Genomic DNA, 26,273 nt, shown 5'->3' with positions numbered 1-26,273 from the left:
GTGAAGTTGTTTGCCCTGGGGCTGGGAGTTCGAGGTCAAGGTCCCCAACGGCTGCAGTTGACGGCCAAGGAAACGTTTATGACGGACGCACAACTTCATGGGAACCGTCAGCCTGGAGGAGTAGACTGCTTTCTTGTTCTTGATCAAGGAGCAGTGAAAGGTGTCGATGGTCACGTTCACTTGGTGTTTTTTCACGAGCTAGTCAGGATCGGTCGTCGGATAACACAGGTGCTGTGGCCTTAGGATTAAGTGGCTATGGATCAAACGGACATTTGTCTGGTGATGGGAGTGATATCCCTTCCTCGGCATTCGAACAGAATATTTTGGAAGCAGAGGAAACAGAGAATCAGGAGTTTTCTTGCTTCTTTTGCGGAGGTTATTGACTTGGTTCATCAGTTCAATAATCTTTCTAGGAGGGCTGAAACTCCTTCCACCATAGCTGTGACTGGAATTGAAGCACTTTTAGGACCAAAGAAAGAAATAAAGTTGTCGTATGAATTTCTGTGGTAAGTCATGTGGAGTCTGTGTTACAGTATGTGATTGTTTGGATTTCAGGGAGGGATGATTCTTTGCATTAGAATAGAGCGTTAAAATTTCTTCCCTTTTTTTTGCCGAGACATAAGAAATATACGACACCTGTTGTTCCTTTGCTAGGAAGGTATATCAATCCAGATGATGGGGATTAAGACCTGGGTTGACCTTAGACCAGGTGAAAATGGACTGTCCCTGACATACGTGTCAAGAAGTGGCTACATTGAAATGAACGGCTTCTTCTATTTTCCAAACAGCATTGTGATTAGATCTTTGGTCAACAGCAGTGGCTCAGATTACCTCTTCAGATTCATCCAGTAGGTAAATGGGTGAAACAGCCTTTGTAAGGTTGCTTCAGTCTGGTTCCAAAGCAATTTAATATTTAACAAACTTGACGGCCAATGTGTGGCTTAATATCCTGTTAATGAGAAGAGGTGCAGCATTGGCCAAGTTAAGTCGTGCTGTAGATGTGGATTCTCTGTTAGCTCTTTGAAATGGTGATGACCTAGAGTCACAATTTCTGTTGCCAAAGGACATACTAGAAGCAGCGATTGATAGAAGGATGGATACCAATGATAGGTTGGTTCCACAAGGAGTAAGCAAGTTGACAGGAAATCACCCTGTGGAAAAAAAAGACAGGCTCAACAAACACCCCAGAAGAGAATAATGAGGCCTAATCCTTCCCCTAAGATGATGAGACCTTCTCCAATGAAGAAATTACCACAGCGGCCCTTTCACAATCAAGCTAGAAGAGGAAGGGGAATTAGGGACAGAGGAGGGGTAGTGAGAAGATAGGCGAGGTATTTCTCTCCACTCAGTCACACCAGTAGGTGGTTGTCTGGCGAGTCATTGGGAGGTGTGGCAGAAATTCCGAGTGGAGAAATGGGTACTGGATGTGCTCAGAGTTGGCTATCTGATCCCATTCCACTTCACTCTACCTCTTGCAAATTAACTGTTAGCACAACTTTCTTACACTCCTGGGTCTTGGAAATTCCCTATTCTGTAAGAGGAAGTGAGGAAAATGATGGAGAAGGGAGCTGTTGAGCAAGTAGTACCTCTGTTAAGTGGATTTTACAGCCATATTTTCTTTGTCCCCAAGGTCAATGGCAATTGGAGGATGGTTATAGATCTGCCAACTTGAAACTTTTCATCAGGAAGACAAAATTCAAAATGGAGACCCCAAGGACAGTTCTAGCAGCAGTCGGGGACAGGGATTTTATGCTGACAATAGACTTGAAGGATACTTAGTTTTAGATTTCAATCCATCATTCTTCCAGGAAATTTCTGTTTCAGTCTTGCAGAGAATGTATTCCAATTCAGAGTTATATGTTTTGGACTGACAACATTTCAAGTATTTACAAAAGTATGTATTCACTCTCATGTAGACATGGGCTCATGCTCAAGGGATTAGGTTAATAAGGTACCTGGACCATTGGCTCGTAAAAGCAAAGTCCTGAGGAAAGTTGCTGCGAGATGGAGATCTTCTTCTCCAGTTTTGTCACAGCTTAGGCATTGTGACAAATCTAGAGAAATGGAATTTAGATTCCAGTCAGAAGATAGTGTATTTAGGGATGATTATAGACACAGTAAAGTGTATTTAGGGATGATTATAGACACAATAAAGGCCAAAGCTTTCCCATCAGATCAGAGGGCAGGAAAATCCAAGGAAGTGGTGAATTGGTGAATTCCTTTCTGGCAAGGGAAACATAACCAGCGAAGCAGTCAGGTAGTTCTAGGAATTCTAAATTTTCTAGAGAAGCTGGTTCCTCACGGAAAGTTACGCCTTCGGTCTTTACAATGGAAGATGGTCACCAAGTGTAGATCATCCTTACGAGCAGAGTCCACTATTTACAGAGGTGAGAAAAGATCTACTATGGTGGTTGGACGATGACAGTCTGACAGCACGGGTACCCCTTCATCAACCCTTTCCAAATCTCCCGTTTTCGTATGCATCAGTTGAAGGCTGGAGCACTCATATGGAGGTTCTGATGATTTCAGGAAAGTTGAGTCAATAGGACAGACAACTCCATATAAACATACTGGAACTAAAAGCAGCATTCCTAGTGCTGCAGAAGTTTTGGGATTGGGAGAGGATAGAGGGACACTCGGTTGTGTTGATGTTGGACAAGACTACAGTAGTGACATATGTAAACAAACAGGGAGGCCTAGTATCTTGCCAACTACGTATCATGACAGTTCAGCCACATCAGTGGGCTGTAGAGAACTTAGACTTCAGGGCCAGATCCTGGGAACAGAGTGGTCCTTACATCAGAAAGTGGCGGACAGAATGGTCGGCTTGTCGGAGTGGCCGGTGACAGATCTGTTCTCAAGTTACAACAAGAAACTGGAGATATATTGTTCGGTAGTCCCGGACACGACACCAGCAGAGGATGCTCTACAGCATCAGTTGAGCAGTCCGGATGTACATATATGCCATTCCTCCATTTTATCTGATCCATCAGGTTCTGGAGAAGGTGATGTGGTCACAAAATCTCAGGATGACCTTGGTGGCTCCCTTGTGGCCAAAGGTAGAATGGTTTCTGGATCTGTTATCCCTGCTAGTAGAAGTTCCAAGAGAACTGCTACCTGGCACAAACTATTATTTCAACCCCATGTGGCTCTGTACCACCAATCAGCACAGTCCCTATCTCTTCACAGGAGGAGACTTAAGTATCTCCTGCAAGCAAGAGGTTCTTCTCGAAAAGCAGCGTCGCAGATGGCGGGATGTATCAAAGTCATTGATGTGTGTACAAGGGAAAGTGATCTGTTTATGGTGATTGGTGCCGTAGACAGAGTATTTCTCAATTTGGAACTTCTATTTAACAAATTGGGAATTTTCTGATGTACCTTAGAACAGAAAAACACTTTTCTGTGTCTGCCATAAAGGGCACAGGAGTGCAATAGCTCTAGTTCTACAGATGAAAGATGTAGATATTTCCTCTTTATGAGAAATATCAGTGTTAATGAAGAGTTTTGAGCGATCCTGTTCACTTGGAGAACTAAAATCTCCCAACTGAGATTTAACCCTGGTATTGTCTAACCTAACTAAGCCTCCCTGTTAACCAATGCAGCAAGCAGTTGATAGAAGCTTAACACTAAAAGCAGTCTTCTTGTTAGCTCCAGCAACTTCCAAAAGGGTAGAGAAACTAGTATGTACTGTCGGCCAAAAAACTCGTGGCAGAGTTTCATAATTTTTCGTTCACCTGCCTGACGCACGATTCATGCCTTATTTTTCTATTTTTCTACAGTCACTGATATCTTTAGAACATTATGTGATGTTATTGTGTAAAACTATTTTCCATATACCAAAACTGACGTGAACGAAACGAAGTGATAAAAAACGTCATATCACAACCATAGATATACATTACCAAATAGATAGGAGACACCTATCACTAGTAGTATCGCATAAACATAGTCCTTAAATTATCATTTCAATATTAAGTTGAAGGTAGTTGAACTATTCCATTTGTTAAATTTTACAGAAAACATTGGAATCTCACAAAATGCTATCAAATTTAAAAACAAAAAGAAAAAAAACTATATCTTAACAGTGTGAACCAGGCGACCTCACTCTATTGCTTTTGATGTTATGTGCACGGGAATCTAATGTCAATGTGTCATTTATCGGTCTAAGAAACATCCCTCGATGAGCGAGAGAATTATTGCACTGCATTCGGTGCAAGTTCCTGTTGGAGAGATATCAAGAAAGCTTAATAAACGGGAGAGAATCATACATAGATGAATCAAATTGTTTAAAGAACGGCAAAATTTAGAACATGGGCCTAGAGGTGGAATACCTCGAAGCACCACATGAGAGCAAGACAATACAGTAGCGTAAATGTTGCTGAGTAACATTCCTTTGTGAACTTTGAATTCTAGTGCCTCGTCACGACATTGCTGAACCAGGAATCATAACTAGCTCTACGCTTATGACTGGTGTCTGATGAATACTTTAGATGGAGAGGAAGAGATTTTTAAATCTACACTTGAAGTCTTTGATAGTTATCTAATGAATAAGTCTAATGAATAAGCAAACTTATCTTTGATGGATGAGAGATTCAGTTAGGCTTACTCTTTTTGTTTTGTTTTTTATCGGTGGCCAGTGAATACCAGGTATAGGGAGGGAAGCGGTTTCAATGATGCATACATTTTTTTCTTCAAAACCTAAAGAATACATTTTATTGGGAGATACTTTATCAACATCGGCCTAATCCTTCCATCACTCCTATACGCCACCTCCGCTCTCTTCCATATCTCAGGCGACTAGATCCGACTTCTCACTACGAACTCCATCTCGTGAAAGCATCACTAATGATAACGGTTATTTTAAAATTCCCCGCACCGACAACGGACGCCTTAAAATGCATGTTTATAAAATATTTTCTGTTCAAAGAAACTTTATCTTTCATTCCACAAAATATGTGCATACACTCATGTTACACCCTGTAGCCGTCAAAGAGCAACCCTTGATTAAAGCAATAGGTTTTTCTTGAGGAAAAAACAAAAAACATGAAATAGACTTAAACGAGAACGTCACCTTTCATATTTCTTATCCTTTCAGCTACTTATAATATGCTTATGATAGTAGGTCTAGTAGGTATACATGTGCAACTAATTTGAATTAATTTCTATTTAGAAGAAATGAATAGCTACAGAAAGATCAACCTAAGAAAGCTTTAAGGAAAGTAAGCCTTTCTTAATGTATTAGTCAGTTTTGACTCCCACAGCTTTCCAAGGTGTCCAAATGAAACAGGATGATATGCAAGGAATTCGATAAAAAATAAGACTGAATTATATTCGTTTGATTTTTTTATGATTGCTTTTTGACTTTGAATAGCTAGGTCTGAGTTAATTATATTAAGCAATTATGAAAAGGATAAGAAGAAAGGCGAACATGGCTAATAAAACAAGAATAACGGGAATAGTCAAATAAAGCAGATTAATATATATATACGTATACGTATATATATATATATAGATATATATATATATATATATATATATATATATATATATATATATATATCTATATATTGTATTTAAATATCATTAATATTACGTATCCGAGAGAGTATGCTGCTGAAAATACACCTAGGCTAATCATGTGGGAAAATCAGAAGTCCAATTTAGGCCCACTAAATATGTCATGCAAATTATTTTATTGATCAAATGACAAAATCAGTTTAACTAAACATCGTTTTCAAAGAATGTTTACGCCTTGATGTATTATTTATCGGCTGTAGGAGACGAAATGACAACACACAAGTGCAGTACGATATGTTGAGTAAAGACTCGAGCGGCAGCAAAGACAACCTCAAAATCTTCGGTATGCTGTCACGAAACTAGAGTTGAGAATAAAATTAGAAATCGTGGACCCATCCGTATATATTTTCCTTACTTTGCAAAATAATTATCTTTAATACGTTGAATAAGTCTACTCAGTTCTAATGTAATTTATTTCAAGTATAGCACCTTTGAAAGGAAATGTTATTTATTGTTAAGTAAATAATCTGGCACCTGCATATGGCAATATTTCCATAACGAACAATGAATTAGGAAACTATGCCAATTCTTCGTTGGCCGTCTGTACATGGTTTGTCATATGAAGTAAAACATTCCAGAGGTTGGAAGTCATTAGTCTTTTGAGCTTATACCAAAGTTTGTGGCTAAGACACAGAATTTATTAGTTGTAGTTGACAGATTTATCTCCTTTTCTATACCCTCTTTGGGAGACTTTGGATAATGACTGAAAAAATGTTATGTTCCGTCAGGGTACTTCGTGCTTATCTGAAAATAACACGTCATCTCATTGTATGTAACACCCAGAATCAGGAAGCTAAAGATACCTACTCAAATATCATAGATTCGGAGGTTAGGGTCAATTGTCTTCGAATATCTTTTATTCGGAAATTGACTAAAAGTGGCAAACTCCCAGCTTATAATACGTACTTAACTCCCACCAGTGAGTAAGTGTATCCTAATGTTAAGACTGAAGGTTTGTTTCATATATGGACAAATGACAAATTTTTTAATCAATGTGTATTTTCCATAACTAACAAACCTGAGGTCTTAACATATAAAGCCCACCTCCACCCACCCTTCTGACAGTTAAACTGGGATGGAAGGGTAATTGATGTGATCATGAGATGCCAAAGGCATTGTGCGAGATCCCACAGACCTCGTGATCAAACACAGATGCTAATAGTTCCTTGTGTACACAATTTTTTATTAATTTTACCGGTTTTCCAGCTGGCACTAGAAGATTTAACCTAATGTTAATTAAGTTAAGTTACCTCAGGTTACTTATGATAAATACAAATTGATTAAAAAATTGTCATTTTATCATGTATCTTGTGTATCATGCAAGTTCCTATTTTGAGAGCGTCAGTTCATAAGGTTGGTGGTTGTGTGTGCTAATGGCTGGCCTGAGTCACTTGGGTGTGTGCTGCTTCTCAAATTATTTTTCTTTCAAAATCCCAAGAACTGACCATAGAAAATCCCAGGATTAAAAAAAATAATAATGAATAAATAAAAAAGAAACGAAACCAAGATAATGAAGTAATTTTATATCTACCAAGCCCTAAGAGTCCTAAATAATCTCTTTCTCTAGAAAAGATACATACTGCTAATTTGAGACTAATCAATTGCCATTAACACACATGCAGTGTGTGTGTGTGTGTGTGTGTGTGTGTGTGTGTGTGTGTGTGTGTGTGTGTGTGTGTGTGTGTAGAGGGTTCATAATGTTTTAAAAATTTGTAGTAAAGGTAATAGCACATCTTTGGAAGACAAAAAGACAAATATAAATTTTGTTGTCAGTCAGGTGGAATATGAAGGGTGAGACTAGCAGGTAAAGAGAAATGGATTAACATTCCCCAAGATTAAAGAGATAATCTCTCTCTCTCTCTCTCTCTCTCTCTGCTCCGGCGTTTGGCTATGTGCCAAAAATTTTATAATCTAATCTAATCTCTCTCTCTCTCTCTCTCTCTCTCTCTCTCTCTCTCTCTCTCTCTCTCTCTCTCTCTCACACACACAAAAAGTTACTACTAATTTGAGTCTTGTTAACTAATAGGTATTACCATGCAGTGAATGCGTTCATAATGTTTTAAAAAATGTGTGTAAGCAAAAAACAAACATTTTGTTGTAAGTCCCATGGATTATCAAGGGGACGAGCAGGTAAAGAGAAACGGATTAATATTCCCCAAGAGATTAAAGAGATGAATTTTGTCTTGGTGGTAAGTCAATGCAGCATTTATATCTTCTGAAGCAAAAATAAAAAAAAAATTTTTTGTTGCTGAAGAATCTCTGAACCAACAATTTTGCCTTCAAGGTAATGAGAAAGAATTAATTTGAAAACATACACTATTAAAAACTACATAGTACTGTATTCAAACACACGTACTTGAAAATATACTTACTGTATTCAAAACACACACTTACATCACATCATCGTTGGCTTCTTATACAAAACGTTCTGCTCAGACAGAATACAGCTAAAATCTGATTGGCTGGCTGGTTGCCATGTAGGCTGTTAGCCAATGACAGTCCCCTACTTCTGTTATATTTATAGACCTACGTCTGGATGGCACTACATTTGAACATGACTATTTGACTGCTGATGAAAATAATTACTTAATATAATTTGTTCTATAGAATTATTTCTTCATGAAAACCAGAATTTAACAATAATATTAACTTAGATATAGTGGTATGAAAAATTCCATAGAGTCTGTCGTAATGATGGTCATCACTTGTGAATAGTGTTTCCGGACCGTCCTCAAATGTACGACTGCAAACTGATGACGACATTAGTAACAATAAAGAATAGTAACAATAAGAACAACCTTCGCCATCAATATGATGAAATGTATTTTATAACGTTGAATTAAAATTATTTTTATTGCACAGTGGTCCCCCTGTATTCACGGGGGATGCATACCAGACCCCCCTGTGAGTAGTTAGAACCTGCGAATAGTTGGAACCCCTAAAAAATGCTGAAAACAGCCTATCATGTTAGTTAAAACTCAAGAAAAACCCACCAAAAATTTTTATACTTGGTTTTTTTAATAGTTTTATCACAAAAAGTGCTTTTATGATGAAATTGATAAAAAAAAAAAAAACAGGAATTTGTGGATATTTTTCATAGAAAAATCCCACGAATATGCGAATTTTCTGCGAATAATGCAGGGAAACGTTCCTAAGAGAAATCCGCAAATACGGAGGTTTCACTGTATAGTTTTGTATTTTACAGAATATTTTTGTTGAAAATAGAATGTGTTAGGGAACATAGGTCTTGATTGTCCCATTAATTTATTATTGATGATCTTAATTATCTCAAATTCATTTGATATTAATATAAATGATAAACTAGTAATGAATAAATAACTATAATGAAAAAAACATGAAAAAATAAAAAATAAAGTTTTTGCTGCAGTAGTGATGATTATGATCCTGACCCCACAGTTCCAAAATACGAAAAATTCCAAAAACCAAAATGCATCTGGTCACAAGGATGTTAGATAAAGGATAGACAAAGAATACAATATTATTGGATACTGTGAAGTTAAGCATAACTTTTTAAAATATCCATGGAAACGATTCATATTCGTTACGATACTATAATACAAATGCTAATTTTATTTCTAGTGTATGATGCAACTCCTTTAAAATTAGTTTCAAAATTAGGTCTTAAAAAGTCATGTGATATGCAAGTATACTATATTGTAGTTGAAGAAGTGGTTGCAAGTCTGTGCATGTCCACCAACAGGGTCTAGTCTGTAGGTTATGGTGTGTGTGTGTGTGTGTGTGTGTGTGTGTGTGTGTGTGTGTGTGTGTGTGTGTGTGTGTGTGATTCTCCCCAAAGTAATGATAACATTATGGTTAACTCAGTAGGAGGATAGTGCCATCTGTGCACTTCATGCAGTGCACTGTAGACATTACTTAAGGCCCTTTGCATGTTCCTTCAGCCCCTTAATTCCTTTTATTGTACCTCATCTCATATGCTTTTTCTTCCATCTTATTTTCCACTCTCTCTTAACAGTTGATGCATAAGGCAACTGCGAAGTTTTCCCGTTACACCTTTCAGACATTTTTGCTGTCAATTTACATTTCAGCACAGCATAACCTTACAGGTCCTGCTACATACTTGGCTTATATTCTTTTCTGTTGTTATGAGGTTACAGTAAAATAGATTATATATTATTTGAATCTGACAATATAGTTCCCCAATACAATAAAATTTCTTTAATTCCTTTTGGGAATTTGCCAGAAGTGGCCTTCTTCAACTATTTTAAAGGAATTAAAAAGAATATGGAAGAGGAGCATATTAGGTAAGTTTTTCTGGAAAATGATTACTGTATTTAAGAGTGTGAATTCATTTTTGTGGATGGTTCCAAATCCAGCACTGGTGTTAGTTTAAAGTGAGCATCTCAGATTTTAATTGTAAGGGTGTGCTTCCAGTGGAAACCTTTGACTTTAAAGCAGAGCTGTATGGAATTTTAGCTACTAGTATAGGAACTGATTAGGGTAATTTTACTTTTTTTTTAATAGTGAAGTTTATTATAGGTACTGTTTTCAATTTACCTACCTTTTAATTTTAAAATGTTGCAGCGATTCCATATTGTCTAGTACAAAGGTATCTGAGTAAATATTTGTTGGGCTTCAACAGGAATGAGGAGGCAGATAAACTTTCTAAACAAATGGCAACAAAATTGCCTCCAAGAAAATTCTGTCTCATGTCGAGAACTTTTACCAATTACTAGGAAACCAATAAATAATGCTTGGCTGCAACAAAACTTGTTAGCTTCAAATGAGAGGAAAAGAGGTCAAAAGTAATGTCTCCTTGGAAGTATAGCAATACACCTAGGCAATGTTGTCTGTTGGTTGGGCTTATGAGACTTGCTGATGGTTTCATGATGTCTGGTACTCGCCAGCCTTTTTGTGAAAGTTGCCTAATTACCTCGGTGAAGCACTTGTAGATAGCTTGTCTCAGTCTTGGGGATTGTAGTGACTGATTTCTCTCCAAGGCCCTTGGTGTGGATGGTAGGTGCAACTTTGTCAAGATTTTTTGCAAGAATGTAGATTTCAACTTTTGTGATGTTTTAAAATTCTTGTAGAAGCTGGCCTACTACAACAAAATAAGTATGTGGCCATTGTCTTGACAAGTCTGTCAACATCATTGATGCTGAATAGCAAATAAGATACATTTACAACTGGTAAAAATGGTATCTTTAAAAAAAAATTATTACTTTCTCTGACTTGGAAATTAAATATTTTCTTTTGTTGCAGGAGCCCAGCTTCTATAACAGAATGAAAGATGACATTAAAATTGCAGCTAAAATGATCAGTTATTATATTCTCTGACTTAGAATGTAAGTAATTCCTAAAGTTTCATATGAGGTAATTACTTTTAAGCCAGAATATAATGCAATTAATCATTTAGCTATAAAATGTAATTTTATCGTTTCATTCCATTACAGAAGCTGGACTTCTGCAAAAACAGAAAATATTTCATTTCAAAGTCTGAGAAGTAATAAATTTTCAAACATTAAATTTTGTAAAGACATAAGTCTTACCATTTATAAACTAGCATATTTGTTATTCTGCATTAATGATGTTAACAGCCTTGTCAGACAATGGCTGAATACTTAATTTGTTAATGAGCTCTTAGTGACCAATTCTAGCTGGCTCTGTGCATATTCCTTTGCAAAACAATTTGAGTTTGTATAGCTAAGAAAAAAGCAAAGAAATTTTAAAGTTCCCTACAATTTTAGTCCCAAAGTTACAATGTATTTTTAATATAGCGGTTAATATTTCAGACTTTTTAGATCTCTTTCCTGGTCGAAATATTCGAGATGCACCTTTGTCAGTTTTAACATTGAGTCAAAAAACTGAACACGACATGAGTGGATGGTCAGAAGAGATGGAAAACGAACGTGAGGAACTAATTGAATATGTAAGTACTATTCATAGAAGGTTTGTTATGGTCTTCATTTGGAAGGCAAGGCAGTGCTTGCCAGTTGCTGATTTTGAATAAGAAATTGACCAAAATGCTTTCGTGAGACTAGTGGAAGCGGTGTGAAATTTGATTCTTGGGGAATCTTTTCTCTCTCACACAAGTAGTCATTTAGATGTAAACCTCATAAATTGACTTGTTATTTTGTAGGCATGTTGGTATCTGAAAATTGCAATAGCATTCTACATAGAAATTGTTTGCAGTGAAAGTTGATATTGTACATGAACATATTGTTGTCTTAATTTATTAGTTATGCTCTTGTAATAAATATGATTAATATATTCTCATGATATATTACCTGAAATGTTTATTACAATAGATGTAAATTATCCTAATGAGGATTTTTCTTTATAAGCCCAATTACTAATATTTGCCCACCTTCATGATTTTCAATTGTCTCCAGACCACGTAGCACCTGCTTATCCAAGTATGTGTGCAGTGCTGTCAGCAGCTTAGCAGAATTACCCAGATTGTTTCTTTCTCTGCAGGATTCCAATATTCACCCTTAGTTTATTCTTTATTTAATTCATTCTCTTACAATCTCCTAATTTCCTTTTCTAGCTTTTCAATTAATGATTTAGTATGGTATCTAGTATGTCTTAGCTAGTTATCTATTGCCAGTTTTGTGTGGATAAAAGGCCTCATGGTTAGGAAGTCCTGAGTACAAGTAATTGTTTAGTAAGTTTATTTTTTTCATGTGTGGAACAAACCTTTGGTCTTAACATTAGGATATAAATCTTCTGGCGCTAGCTGGAAATCAGTTAAAAACAAAACAAAAATTATAAATGCAAGGTTGAAGTGGAAGCAAGTCAGAAACCATGTTTGAACTTAGTGATGCATCAGTCTTTCTTCAACTGCCTTGAAGAGCAGGCGTTCACTTTGCTCTTCTCTGGTTTTTTTACCTTAGCCCGTGTTTACTTTTTCTGTTGTATCATGGATTCTCTTATCCAGCCTAAGAAGTCCCATGAGCATCAACGTATTTGTCCCAGCCTTCCAGGGTTCTCTGTTCTCACTTCCTGGCTTTACCTTGGACAGATACAACTTGCATTTGTGCTTCCAGGCCTATTCTTATTGTCATCATCAGCTATTTTATGTACAATCCTGCCCCACCTCTCTCAGGGAATTCAGGGAGAAAGGGGCCAGCTCCATCTTCTTCCTTTGTTAGGGAGTTTGTAATTTGATTATTGTTTGGGATACGTATATTGAAACATTTGTGTAAAGACATTTCAATATTTTTTATTTCTTCAGTGCTGTTGATATATTCACTTATTTGCGCCGCTTAGTAGACTTTAGTGTAGAGTTTTTCTCCTTTTATATTATTGTTCTTATTTCTCTAACATGCAGGTATATGTTCAATTATTGGTTAGACACAATACTACAGGCAGTCCCCAGTTATCGGCGGACTCAGTTAATGGCGATCTGGTTTTATTGGGCTTGTCTAGTGCCATAAAATCGGCTGTTTATGGCCCCATAACAGGCCAAGTTTTGGTTATCGGCGCCATAAGGTGCTGATAATAGTTATGGCGTCATAACATACCTAACAGAGCCGTCATTAATCGAAACTAAGCGTCATAAGCGCCATAAATCAGCAAGTTTTGGTTAATGATGGTTTTTGCTTATCAGCACCCCACCGAGAACGGAACCCCTGCCGATAACCAGGGACTGCCTGTATGTATTTTGTTTCAACGACACAATTTCTGGGAACGTAGTGTAATGTTTTAGTCTTTCAGATTTTGTGTTGGTCGGGACATTGGATATTACGGGTTCCTATTGCAGACAAGGGTTGTGTGTGAGGATTCGTCTTACTTAACATAGACGTAACATGGAAGTTTTCCTTCACTTCCTCTACACCAATTTTGATGGCAGAAGCTCACCAATTGCATTGGTCTCGGCTACTTGCTCAAGACCAGTCAGAATTTACAGTCTCTTCTCTTTTTCCTGTCATGCTTGGGAGGGGGGGGTGGTTGTATGGCTCACTCCCTTCCCTTACATATAAATGTTTTTCCTTTTCTTAGGATGGGAGGTTTCTTCCCTTCCTGAAGAGGAAGGCATATTAGTATTTGTTTCTTTTCAGGCTCGACAGTTGTCAGCCCAGCTTTTCACCTCGAAGTCGGTCGATGGCATGTTCTACTCAAATCTTGGGAGCCCCCCTCTGCATTCTCTTTCCTTTCCCAGTATTGCCACTTCACCTAATTATTGGTATGCTCATTGGGAATTTAAAAGTCATTCAGTCCTGATGGCAGTGTGTTCCTGTCAAGCCTCGGAGTCCCATCTATGTGGTGACTTGGGAAGTTTATGTCATCATTCAGGGGTACCAATCTTGAACAGACTACTTCTGTGATGTGGCTTTGTCTACATCTGTGGCATCTCATCTCCCTCTGATGTTTCATCATATGCCGTTCACTTGGTTCTCCTATTTGACATATGAAATAAACTTGTCAATTCAATTTTGTTTGAATATTTTCTGCTTTTGTAAGATTAGTTAGCTTTATGGTATCGTAGCTCTTATGATGACATAGTTTTGATTGATTTCTGAATTTTTCAAACCAGCCTCTGCTGGCCTTAAATTTACTAACACCAGTGCTTGTTGTGGGCATTTTCTCACTGAGATCGGCATGCAACTTCCTCCAACACTTGGCTAAGAGTTCGTTCTTAAATTCTATGGTGTTTCTCACCTTTTTTACAGAAGGGCTAGCACTTGGAACTTTCTTTGGCCCCATGATGGCTTATTAGCTGTTGCATTTGAATAAAAAAAAGCACAAAAACGACAGTTGCATTTGAATAAAAAAGCACAAAAACAATACACACTAAAGCAGAATGGGTTACAAAAGAAGATGGGATGCTTTGTCTGGGTGCTTGACATGGGGCCTGGTCACGTGCTGGACCCTGGATGGAGTGTTTTCAAGTGCACAAAAACCAAGAAAACAAATATTTGAAACAGAGAATATGATTATAGTTGGGTTCAAATGTAAAGTTCAGGATATTGTGAATTTGTGCAACTTGAATTGCATAAGATTGAGGCATTACTGTAATGCTAAGTTTTAGGTATATTGTTGAGCAAATAAATAAGTCGTCATGGGATAGAAGGGGCAATACATCCCCCTATCAAGTCTCAAGAGACACTGATTGATTCCCCTCTGTCCTGTGTTGAGCTACTACAGTTGCCATAAGTCATTTATGGACTACATATTGAAATTATATGAACGTCTCTCCTGCTTAATTAATCCAAATCATATGGCGTGTAATATTAATACATGTACTACTCATATGTGTTGGCCTGTCTTATCGTTCAAAACCTGTTAGATCATTTGATCATGCCCATCCATTAAGGGTTAAACATACTAATACATATATATATATATGATTGCATACTGCACTAAGCATACAAATATATATGATTGTATACTGCACTTTATTGGCAAAGAAAAATAAAAAAAAAGAAAAAATAAGGAAAATGAATTATATAACTTTTCTTTTCTGAAGATGCAGCCTTGATGATATTTTCTATTTAGAAATCTTGCTCAAACCTTAAATCTTTGAAAATTTGTAATGGGAATCTGTTTTTGCATATATATATATATATATATATATATATATATATATATATATATATATATATATATATATATATATATATATGTGTGTGTGTGTGTGTGTGTGTGTGTGTGTGTGTAATTAAGAATTTCAGCATATGCTATATTTCAATAATAAAAAAAAATTAAATCACATAATATGTAGTTGATACTTTACATTATTTTTACCAAAGAAATTACAATAGCCATTGAAAATAATAAAGGGATTTTGACGAAGGAAAAATCTATTTCTGGGTGATTGGCTCGTGTCGCCCTATGAAAGGATCCTTAATATCATTCTTTCTAGGTAAAAATTAATCTAAATTACCAGAGAAAAACAAAATTAAGAAAATGTCAGTAAAACTGACTCGCTCACTCTTAAAAAGAAGTGTCGGTATGGTAATAGGGGCGAGTGGGGAACACTACCACGAGACAATCACCAATTAGAACTTCCAATCAGAATCCCCCCAAGAGAGAGCTGATACCAACGGGCGATGCAGTCGCTACTACTACTACTAGAGGACGCCACGGACAGCAGCGCCCCTAGCGGACATCCTTAATTAAAAAAAAAAAAAAAAAAAAAAAAAAAAAAAAACATCTTGTCCTGCAAGGGGGGGAAAACAATAAAGGGGGGGTTTCATAGGGCGACACGAGCCAATCACCCAGAAATAGATTTTTCCTTCGTCAAAATCCCTTTTCTGGGCTCAGCTCGTGTCGGCCTATGAAAGAGTACCAGAGAAACAGACAAGATGGGAAAAAAGGAACAAATGAAAAGCAGTGTAAAATGATGGATATAATAATATAAGTAAATCAATTACAGCATACAAACTAAGCACTTAAACTAACTTATACTAAACAGTAAAATAACAGAACGTTAGTAATCTTAAAGTACTTAAATGGTAATTATAGTAAATTACAGTGATGCATGTAATATAAACTAAAAGGGATTTACTTGAGAATATTTACAAAATATACAAACACATTGTGTCCTACCCTAGCATAAAAATAAGGGTAGGTACACTGAAGTACATCATTAGTACAAGTGTGGTAAAATATACAAACACATTGTGTCCTACCCTAGCATAAAAATAAGGGTAGGTACACTGAAGTACACTATCAGTACAAGTGTGGATGTCCCTAGCAAAAAAATAAGGGACAATCCACTATATGATTCAGCGGCTAAGGCTAGGATATCCGAGTAGCATGGCGATAGGGTGAGGCATGTTGGATGCTGTAGGTAGAAAGGAGACCTGGATCTATACTACGACTACTATACAGTATCAGGGGAAACAATGTTTCCCGCTGCTACTGCTGAAAACTTTAAAGATTCCAAGGACTTTAGATAATGACGTTTAAAGACTGTCGGGGATTTCCATCCAGTATACTTTTTAAGATCCTCAAAGTTCATATGTTGAAAATAATTAATTGAGGTGGCTACTCCCCTGATATCATGTGCTTTTGGAAATGACTCAGGATTGGCTTGTTTAATGAAGTAAAGGATTTGTTGCCTAATACCTCTTACTGACAAAGTACCACCTTTTTCTCTCATGAAGAGAGCACCTGAGGATCTTGAAGAAGTACGAGATAGAAAGGCTCTAAGAGTTGATACTGGGCAGAGAGAAGGATCCTGGGGAAGTGGGATAACTTTCCAAGGGGCCCACCTTGCAAGAGGATCCTCATTTTTGGCTAAAAGCTACGATCCGGAGCAAGTAGAACTTCTCCTGATGGGAGGAATTCCACATGACCCGCATCCCTGGATAGAGCCGACAGTTCTGAAATTCTAGCTCCTGAGGCTAAGCTTAATAAGAATAATGTCTTCCTCAGGAGCATTATGAATGTACAAGATGAGTTGTCAGTATCTGAAGCTAGTTTGAGGACATCATTTAAGAACCATGAAACTGTAGTAGGCCTTTGGGAAGGTCTAAGTCTAGCACAGGCTTTAGGGATAGACGTGAAATAAGATTCAGTCAGATCTATCTGAAAACCTACTTGAAAGATTTTCTTCAAAGCCGATTTATGAGTGGTAATAGTGCTAGCTGCTAAACCTTTTTCAAACAAGGATCTGAAAAAGGATATAGCCAGATTAACTGTCATGGTTGTAGTGTTCGATTCTTTCAAGAAAGATGCTAATTTTTTAACAGCTGAGTCATATTGTCTAAGGTTGACTCTCTCTTATCTGATTCTAGGAAGAGAATATTCTGTGGATCAATATTAGCATCTTTATTAGCCGCAAACTTCATGAAGTCCATAAAGTTAGGGTCTGGAGAATTCCTGAGGAAGCGAACACAGTCCTCATTTGTACTGATTGTGATAGCTTGGGATTGGGGATCCGTTGAGGTCGGAGGCCCAATTCCAGAAGAAGAGGATACCAGTTGCTCTTGGGCCAGTCCGGTGCAATCAGAGCTACTATCCCTTTGAAAGACCTTAGTTTGCTTAGGACTTTCAAGAGAAGATTCACTGGAGGAAAAACATAAATTCTCCTCCACTGATTCCAGTCCAACGACAGGGCGCGTCCGTGGCATAAGCCAGAGGGTCCAGGTTGGGGGCCACATAGCAAGGGAGCTTGTGGTTCGCTTGTGAGGCGAAGAGATCCACTTGGAGACCTGGGACTCTCAGGCTTATCCACTGGAATGACCTGCCGTCTAGAGACCATTCTGATTCCAGAGGAACTGACCGGGACAGGGCGTCTGCTATCACATTTCTTACTCCTGCCAGGTGAGTGGCAGACAGATGCCATTTGTGTTTGTTTGCTAAGGCAAAGATGGCTATCATGACATGATTCACATGCTTGGATTTGGACCCTCCTCTGTTGATGCAATGAACTACCACTGCACTGTCCAAAACTAGCCTTAGATGAGACTTCTTCGGGGGAAGCAGTCTCTTCAAGGTAAGAAATACTGCCATTGCTTCCGCCGAACGTTTATGTGGAGCTGGCGAAATTGAACTGACCAAGTCCCCTGAACCTGTTTGAACTGGGAGTATCCCCCCCACCCGGACAGGGAGGCATCCGTGTGAATGGTTAACACTGGAAGGGGATATTGAAGGGGTACCTTCTTGGCTAAGTTCTTTACTTTTGACCAAGGACGGAGTTGATTGCGGAGGATCTGTGGGATTACTGACAACTTGTCTCGAGATTTGGTGTTTGCTCTTGATCGCCAAATTCGATTTAAATCTTTCAGCCTTGCTTTCAGGAGGATATCTGTTACCGAAGCAAACTGAAGGGACCCTAGGATTCTCTCCTGGTTTCTCCTTGATGTTTGTTTGCATTTGAGAAATTGCCTGACAGATTTTGCTATTTCCTTCCGTTTGGCCACTGGAATTGACAGATTGTGGGAAGACAAATCCCATTGGATTCCTAGCCACTGAAAACGAGACTCCGGGGTAAGTCTGGATTTCGTTTTGTTTATCTGGAACCCCAGATGTTCCAGAAAGTGAACTACCTTTTTGGTGGCTTTGAGACATTCCTCGACTGTTGGTGCCCAGATCAACCAATCGTCGAGGTATGCTGCTACCATGATTCCCTGAGCTCTCAATTGTTGTACAACCACTTCTGCTATTTTTGTGAATACCCTGGGGGCTACATTCAGACCGAAGGGCATCACTTTGAATGAGAATGTTTGATTTCCTAGCCTGAATCCTAGGAATGGGCGGAAGTGCCTGGCTATAGGGATATGATAGTATGCGTCTGTAAGATCGATGGAGCATGTGACGGCTCACGCGGAAGTAAGGTCCTTACTTGCGAGAGGGTAAGCATCTTGAACTTGTCGCAACGAATGAAAGAGTTTAGCTTTGACAAGTCTAAGATTACCCTTCTTTTTGTTGAGCCTTTCTTTGGCACGCTGAATAAGCGACCTTGAAATTTTAGATGCTTGACTCTCGCAATAGCTCCTTTCTGAAGGAGTTCTTCCGCGTAATCTGTCAATTCCTCTGATGGTATCTGGTGGAATGATTTGATTGGAGGAGGCTCTTTGATCCAACTCCAACCCAATCCTTTGGACACTATGCTCTGTGCCCAATTGCTGAACCCCCACCTGTGGCGGAAGAGGAACAGCCTCCCTCCTACCTGGGGAGCCTCATTGTTGATGGGGCGGGTTGACCACCACGCCCTCCCCTGAACTGCCTGCTCCTTGTTGCCCTTCCTGCGCCACGCTGACGAAAGTAACCTCTCGCCCTACCTCTCGGTTGTTTGTAGCCTTGAGCCTCATATGAAGGGTTGAAGGCCGGCGAGATTGCGTAGGAGGTGGACGGCTGTGATTGAGGGGACAACAGGAGGATGGGCTGGTTCTGCTTCGAACTAGCAGGTTGTCCTTGTTGGGTAACCGGGACAGCCTGCACAAATTGCTGCTGTTGCTGGTGTTTCTGATACGGCTGGAACCTCTTACCAGCCTTCTTTTGTTTCTTACCAGCAGTGGGGACGGATTCTTGTTTCCTCTTCGAGGAAATACCCCACCTAGCTCTAAGGCTCTGGTTGAGCCTAGCCAGCTTCGTGGTGCACTTCGTTGACAGCGGACTCTGGGAAGAGATCCGCTCCCCACATGCTAGAAGCCAAGAGTCTATTCGGCTCGTGCCTAATAATACACTCCTGCAGAACATGCTTTCGGCAATTCCTCCTAGCCTGGAAGAAGTCGAAAGCGTCTGTTAGTACCGTCTGGAACTGAGATTTTGCCAAAATCTTGAACAGCGGTTCCGTGGCATAAGAGAGAGCAGCCATTTCCGTAATTATAAGGGAATTGAGGGACCTGCCAAACCTGGTTCGCGCATCAAACTCTGCCTGAATTAGGGAATCCGGCAGCCTTGGCAGCTTCTCGCCGAACTGGTCCATGGCGCAGTCCGGTTTGAGCTTACCAAGCGTGAACGTAGCTGGCAAGTTCTCCCACAATTCTCCGAAAGCCGGGAAGAGCGGAGAAGTAGACTCCGCCTCCCTCAACTGTGGGATGGGCTCATCCTTGAGGACTGCCTGAAGGGACTTCTCTACTATTTTCGTGGCGAACGGAAGAGAAGCCTCCTCTTCCGTCGCGAAAATAGTAAAGGGACTCTTATAGGCCTGGAGTTTAGTGTTCGTGCACTCCCAGTCCTCAAGGCAGTGAACCCATTCCCGCTGAGCATGATCTCTACTGTATAGGACAGACTCTCTAGAGATCTTGTCCTCCCTAGTCAGAGCCGATGAAAGGCTGCATCAGACCCGGAGGGTAAAACTCGAAGTCCTCAATCCTCCGAGTTCCACACTCCGGGATAGAGATCATCCCATCCTTAAAAGGAGCGTAGGCAGCTACTCTCCATGGGTTCTCCATGGAGAAAGCTGGCAGAGAGTCGTATGGCGGGAGTTGGAGAATGCCAGTGCTTGGCACTGGGGAGACCGGAAGAGGAACCTGAGATAGCCCGGCTACTCGGTCCTCATTCTCTCTAACCCTCTTAGAGAGATCTTGTATCGACTGGCCTGATTGAGACAGAGTGCTCGACAATTGTGCGAACATCTGCTCGAATCTCGTCCCCAGGGCGGAGACTTGCGAGCCAACCAGCTCGCCCACCTGTTGCATCACCACTGCTGAGAAAGCAGTGGGATCAAAGGTGCTAGGCCCTGCTCCTCCTACCGGCGTAGCCGGAGTGGAAGCGGTGGAGGCGGGAGAAGGCACTGGCTCGGCGGGAGCGCGAGCCTTCTCCTTAGAAGCCTTGCTTCTAGAGCTCTTTGAGTGAGAAGAGCTCGGCTTCGCTTTCACCGCGTCGGCGTAGGAAGTTGAAGACTTCCTAGCCGAAGAAGACGAAGACGACTTCCTAGAAGTTGTCTTAGCCAGAGTCTTCGGTTCTCTCTGTCCCTTCACCTTTGGGGGTACAGAGAGAGCGGGAGAGCGGGTAGGGATCTCAGATCCCACAAAGCCTTGGAAAGAAGCACTCGAAGAAGGGACAGGAGAAGATCCAGGAGCACCCAAGGAAAGACCTTGGGCGCCCGACACACCTACCTCAACCAACAAATCCTCCACCCCTACCGCCATGGGCTCGATGTTTAGGTCCAGGGCAGCGACGTCCGGGACCGACTCCTGGGAAGCTACGACCCCAAAGGATTGCTGGAGGTCTTGCTGGATGGAGGCTATCAGAGGAGCCGCGGACAAGGGGTCAACATACCCAGTTGACTTGCCCGCAGGGAAGATCTGGACGGCCAGCTTCTTGTCAAGAATGTATGGCTGGCCTTTGGCGGCGTTCTTCCCGAAGCCGCCCACCCACGCTTTCAGGGTGGCGAGGGCGACTTCCCTCACACCAGTAGCCTGAAAGAAAGGCGAGATGAGCTTCTAGTGGCGGAACGGGGTTAACAAACTTATGACTAAGAGTTGTTAGTAAAATGATAAGGAAGCCTATAATGGACTTACCCCATCTCCCAGCTGACCGACTAGGTCGTAGCAGATGGCGCAGGCTTCTGGGTGCCAGACGATCATCTCGTTGTATGACGTGGCACAGGGGGCGCGAGACCTGCACTCATCGTGGCACAGGGGCAGTCGTACAACGTCGCGTTGCACGCTGGGACCTGACAGTTGGTAGCCTGTAAGTGGAAAGATACATGAGTACCAGGTAAACACTTACAGTCTAACAGATGCTCCGCTGGTGCCGGAGCGATAAAGTTAGATTAAACCAGAGCCCCGCCAAAATACGTGTGGTAACCAGGTTGGTTGTGTGCCCTAGGCTATAGCTCCGCTGATGGCGGAGACGCAAAAGGAAACCAACCAGGAGTGGTGGTAAATGGAAACCACGACGGAAAATGGCGGGGATGGTAGATATATAATAATAACATTACACAATTCATTGTAAAATAGGGTATATCCTTAAAATAATAATAATAATAATAATAATAAAAACCAAATCTCTCCACCCGTCAACTAGAAGAGTGCACGGGTAAGAAGCAAGCTCCCTTCCCGGTAGCGGGGGAGAGATGTAAGGATATAGTAGGCAAGCAACCGACCACTAGTAGTGCCCACCCCGCCCGCTGGCGGAGCCAGTAATCTATAACCAAAGGTGCCCCGGCTGCGACGGAAGGCTCCTTTCGTTATAGCGAGGGAGGTGGCTGAGCAACAGGGGAGGGGGGGGAAGGTCTCGGCGTAACACGGCGGGAGAGAGAGAGGGGGGAGGGATGGCCTACTCCTCCCCCCCTCACCGACTACCCGCTCGGAGACCCGGTACCTCATGAGTGGTCGCCCTATACCCCCCGCTGGGAGGAACCCCTGGCCACCTCAGAGAGGGAGAGAGAGAAGGCGACTGAGGTTGTCATGACAACCAAGGGGTCCCCCAGCCCCTCCCTATACCAGAAAGGGAGGGCAGGGGCAGGGTAAGGTGCGATGGAACACGTGACCGCAAGTGGCCTAGGCCGCGAGCAACACAACCGTGAGAGGCCACGTGAACCAGGCTGTACCAATACAAGGAACAAGCACCTAGGCTAGCCTAACACCCTAAATACAATAAATATATACATCGAAAAGATGGAAAAGACACTTTTAGTAAAAGAGAAAGAAGCCCAGGAGGAGGCAGACTGTTCCAAGAAACAGAAGCCTACTCGGAGCCAGCGATAGCCGATGAAGAGCAAGAGCCGGGATGCTGGGCCGGAAAATAATAATAGCCCTAAATACCAAACTAAGAGATATGGTAGGAGGGCTAAACTAGCTAAAACTCGATGTAAAAGACAATGAACGTAATATAGTAAGCCCATAAGTATAAGAAGTCCCAGTATGGAGGACCGGGAATTCTTAACGAGGCAGCATGGCGCCACCACGAGACAACCGGGGAACCGTATATGACCTATTTAAGAGGAAAATACTGGTACCCGGAAGATAAAATTGTGGTAAAACATTACTTATGAGTTACTTAACTTAGCCGTTGCAATAGCAGAGCGTTCCATGTTAGATGAATAAGATAAATCCCGGAATTAGCACAGCACAAGGAAAATTTGCGTCTTGACGCTAGCGCTAAAAATTAAGGATGTCCGCTAGGGGCGCTGCTGTCCGTGGCGTCCTCTAGTAGTAGTAGTAGCGACTGCATCGCCCGTTGGTATCAGCTCTCTCTTGGGGGGATTCTGATTGGAAGTTCTAATTGGTGATTGTCTCGTGGTAGTGTTCCCCACTCGCCCCTATTACCATACCGACACTTCTTTTTAAGAGTGAGCGAGTCAGTTTTACTGACATTTTCTTAATTTTGTTTTTCTCTGGTAATTTTAGATTAATTTTACCTAGAAAGAATGATATTAAGGATCCTTTCATAGGCCGACACGAGCTGAGCCCAGAAAGATATTTATTAATTTTTATAAAATATATAAATTATTGATAATACAAAGGTGACACTACAGGGACAAAATCTTATACATCATGGAAAAAATATTCAAATTTCTTAGTCAGAGAAATAAAATCCTTAAGGTCAGAGTAAATAGGTTAGTAAGAACAAAATATAACCTCAGGATTTTCAAGGTGCCCTAGGTTTTATGCATAGCTAACTTGAAACAATTATGCAGTTGCCTAAAGTAATATACCAATTTAAAAAAATATAAACCATAAAAGTGACTGCTTAATATTGTACAGTGAAGTTAATGTGACTGCGTAATGTTGTCATTGAAGTTATTTCATTATTTTTATTTTATGCTAGAAGCAGTGATTTAAATTGACAAAATGACAATTAAATTAGTATTTTGCTGTATAATTTTGGTTATTGGTAATTGTTAATGTATAATTTTATTGATAAATTGAGAGAAGTTAGGGGTAAAATTTCTCTTTACTCTCTTTCACCTCTACACAGGAACTGTGTTGCAAGATGTTTAAGTGCAATTTACTATGTAATAAACTATAAAGTGAAAGGAACAAAATTCAGGTTTGAAAAGTGTCATTTATAATGATTGTGGTGGAAGCGTCTGTATAATCTAATCTGATCAAAATAGCAAGGGTCCTTCTTAATCCCATGTTATGGAGGTCAGTACAGTGGTACCTCGAGATACGAAAGGCTCAACTTACGAAAAACTTGAGATACGAAAGCAAATACGAAAAATTTTATGGCTCTACATACAAAAATTGTTCAAGATACGAAAGGTTGTTGCTGTAAAGTCCGAAATTCGCCCGGACCACCGATAACAATTTTGAAACTCGCGCGCCGCCAACTAAGTAGACTCGCCACCATCCTCCCGCTCTCCCATTGGTTCTTGATGCTAGTCACCGCCATGATATCCTTCTCTCCTATTGGTCAGCATCCCTCCCTTGATGCATCTACGTAGCGGCGTGCTTCTTCGGCCATTGCACGGCATCATCGGTATTGTAAGTACACGGTATTCGTTTGTTCTAACGATTTCGTTTATTAGCGTAAATTCGTTAGTGATTTCGTTGTAGTATACTTTATCGTGTTGTGTGAGAACTTTACTACACACTTATACGTACTACATAACATAATTACGTACAGTATATACGTAGTCATGGGTCCCAAGAAAGTTGAAATTCACGGAAAGAAGAGGATGCTCTCTTTGGAGACGAAGATGGAGATTATCAAGAAGTATGAAGCTGGTATGCGATTGAGTGTGATCGCCAAGGAATATGGCCGAAATCCTTCGACAATATGCACCACACTTAAGCAGAAGGATGTCATCAAAGCAGTTACACCCTCCAAGGGCGTCACTATTTTGTCCAGCAAGAGGACCCACGTGCACGATGAAATGGAAAGGCTTCTTCTTGTCTGGATAAAAGACAAAGAAATTGCTAGCGATACGATAACGGAGACGGCAATCTGCCACAAGGCCAGCGCTATTTTCGGCAATTTGATTGCCCAGGCCGAAGACGACGGAGGAGAAGGGACATCAACGCATGGGTGGTTCGAGAAATTCCGTAAACGGACTGGCATCCATTAGGTGGTGCAGCATGGGGAGGCGGCCAGCTCGGACACGAAAGCGGCTGAAGCCTTTAAAAAGACTTTCGACGAGATGATGATCAAGGAAGGCTACAGTTCTTAGCAAGTCTTCAACTGCTGGTGTTGGACAATGCCCCTGCTCACCCTCCTGGCCTCGAGGAAGATATCCTAGCGGAGTATTCCTTCATCAAGGTTCTTTATCTTCCGCCTAACACCACCCCTCTCCTCCAGCCCATGGACCAGCAAGTGATATCAAACTCAAGAAGCTGTATACGAAACATCTTTTTAAGAGATGTTTCGACATCACCGATGCCAGAAACCTCACCTTGCGTGAATTTTGGAAGGAGCATTTCGATATCGTAATATGCATCCGACTCATTGACCAAGCTTGGCAGTAGGTTTCGAGGCGAACCTTGAATTCCTCGTGGAGGAAACACTGGCCTGATGCCGTATCCGCCCGAGACTTCGTGGGATTCGACGTGGGCGAAGCTTATGCTGCAGATTCAGGAACAGTTGATGATCCTGAAACTGTTTTGCAATCAGATCTTGACGAGATCGTTGCACTTGGCAAGTCCATGGGGCTGGTCGTCGACGAGGACAACATCAATGATCTTCTCGAGGAGCACCAAGAGGAGCTTACGACGGATGACCTGAAGGAGTTGGAGGCCATGCAACATAACGTTGTTCAAGAGGAGTTCTCTAGCTGCGGCGAGGAGGAGGACGACGACTCTATGACAACAGGAGAAATTAAGGATGCTCTAGCCGCTTTTCATAAGGTGGAATCATTCGTAGAAAAGACACCCCGAAAAGGCTTACACAGGTCGTATGCTTGCACAGTTCGATGACGTTTGCCCGAGTCGTTTCAGGAACATTGTCAAAAGCAGGCAGAAGCAATCTTCCTTGGATAGTTATTTTTTAAAGAGGCCTTTAGTAGGAGTAGTAAGCAAAAAGGAAGAGCCAAGTGATACTAAAAAACAGAAAGTTGAAAGTGGTGAAGAAGTTGAAATTTTGTGTGGGGGGGGGGGGGGGACGTAAAGTAAAGTATAAAGTAAAAAAAAAATGTAAAAAAAAAAAAATTTTTTTTTAATTTAAGTTTTTTTGTAAAGTTAAGTGTTACAGTTTTGTTAATGTGTTTCGTAAAGTTTAGTTTATGTTTTCCTTACATTTTTTTATGTGTTTCGTAAAGTTAAGTGTACGTACGTATCTGTCGTTTGTCCTCCTCCTCTGTCGCCGCTTTCGGAGATAGCCTCATTCAAAAGTTAAGTTTCCACATTTTACTACATACTTACGTATGTACG

The 26,273-nt window shown here is 40.6% G+C and overlaps 1 protein-coding gene across 3 annotated transcripts in view; it reads left to right on the top strand.

Annotated features, from left to right (window-relative positions):
* LOC135216368 (cobalamin trafficking protein CblD-like) overlaps window positions 1-26,273 on the top strand; it is a 154,570-nt gene that overhangs the window by 105,906 nt on the left and 22,391 nt on the right. For all 3 annotated transcript variants that reach the window (XM_064251622.1, XM_064251620.1, XM_064251621.1), the window contains exon 6: window positions 11,349-11,485. In XM_064251622.1, the coding sequence (XP_064107692.1) occupies window positions 11,349-11,485 (137 nt within the window). The remainder of the gene's footprint in view (window positions 1-11,348; window positions 11,486-26,273) is intronic.

Source organism: Macrobrachium nipponense, chromosome 6, assembly GCF_015104395.2.
Source record: "Macrobrachium nipponense isolate FS-2020 chromosome 6, ASM1510439v2, whole genome shotgun sequence".
Lineage (NCBI taxonomy): Eukaryota > Metazoa > Arthropoda > Malacostraca > Decapoda > Palaemonidae > Macrobrachium > Macrobrachium nipponense.
This window is presented reverse-complemented; position numbering and strand designations above follow the sequence as displayed.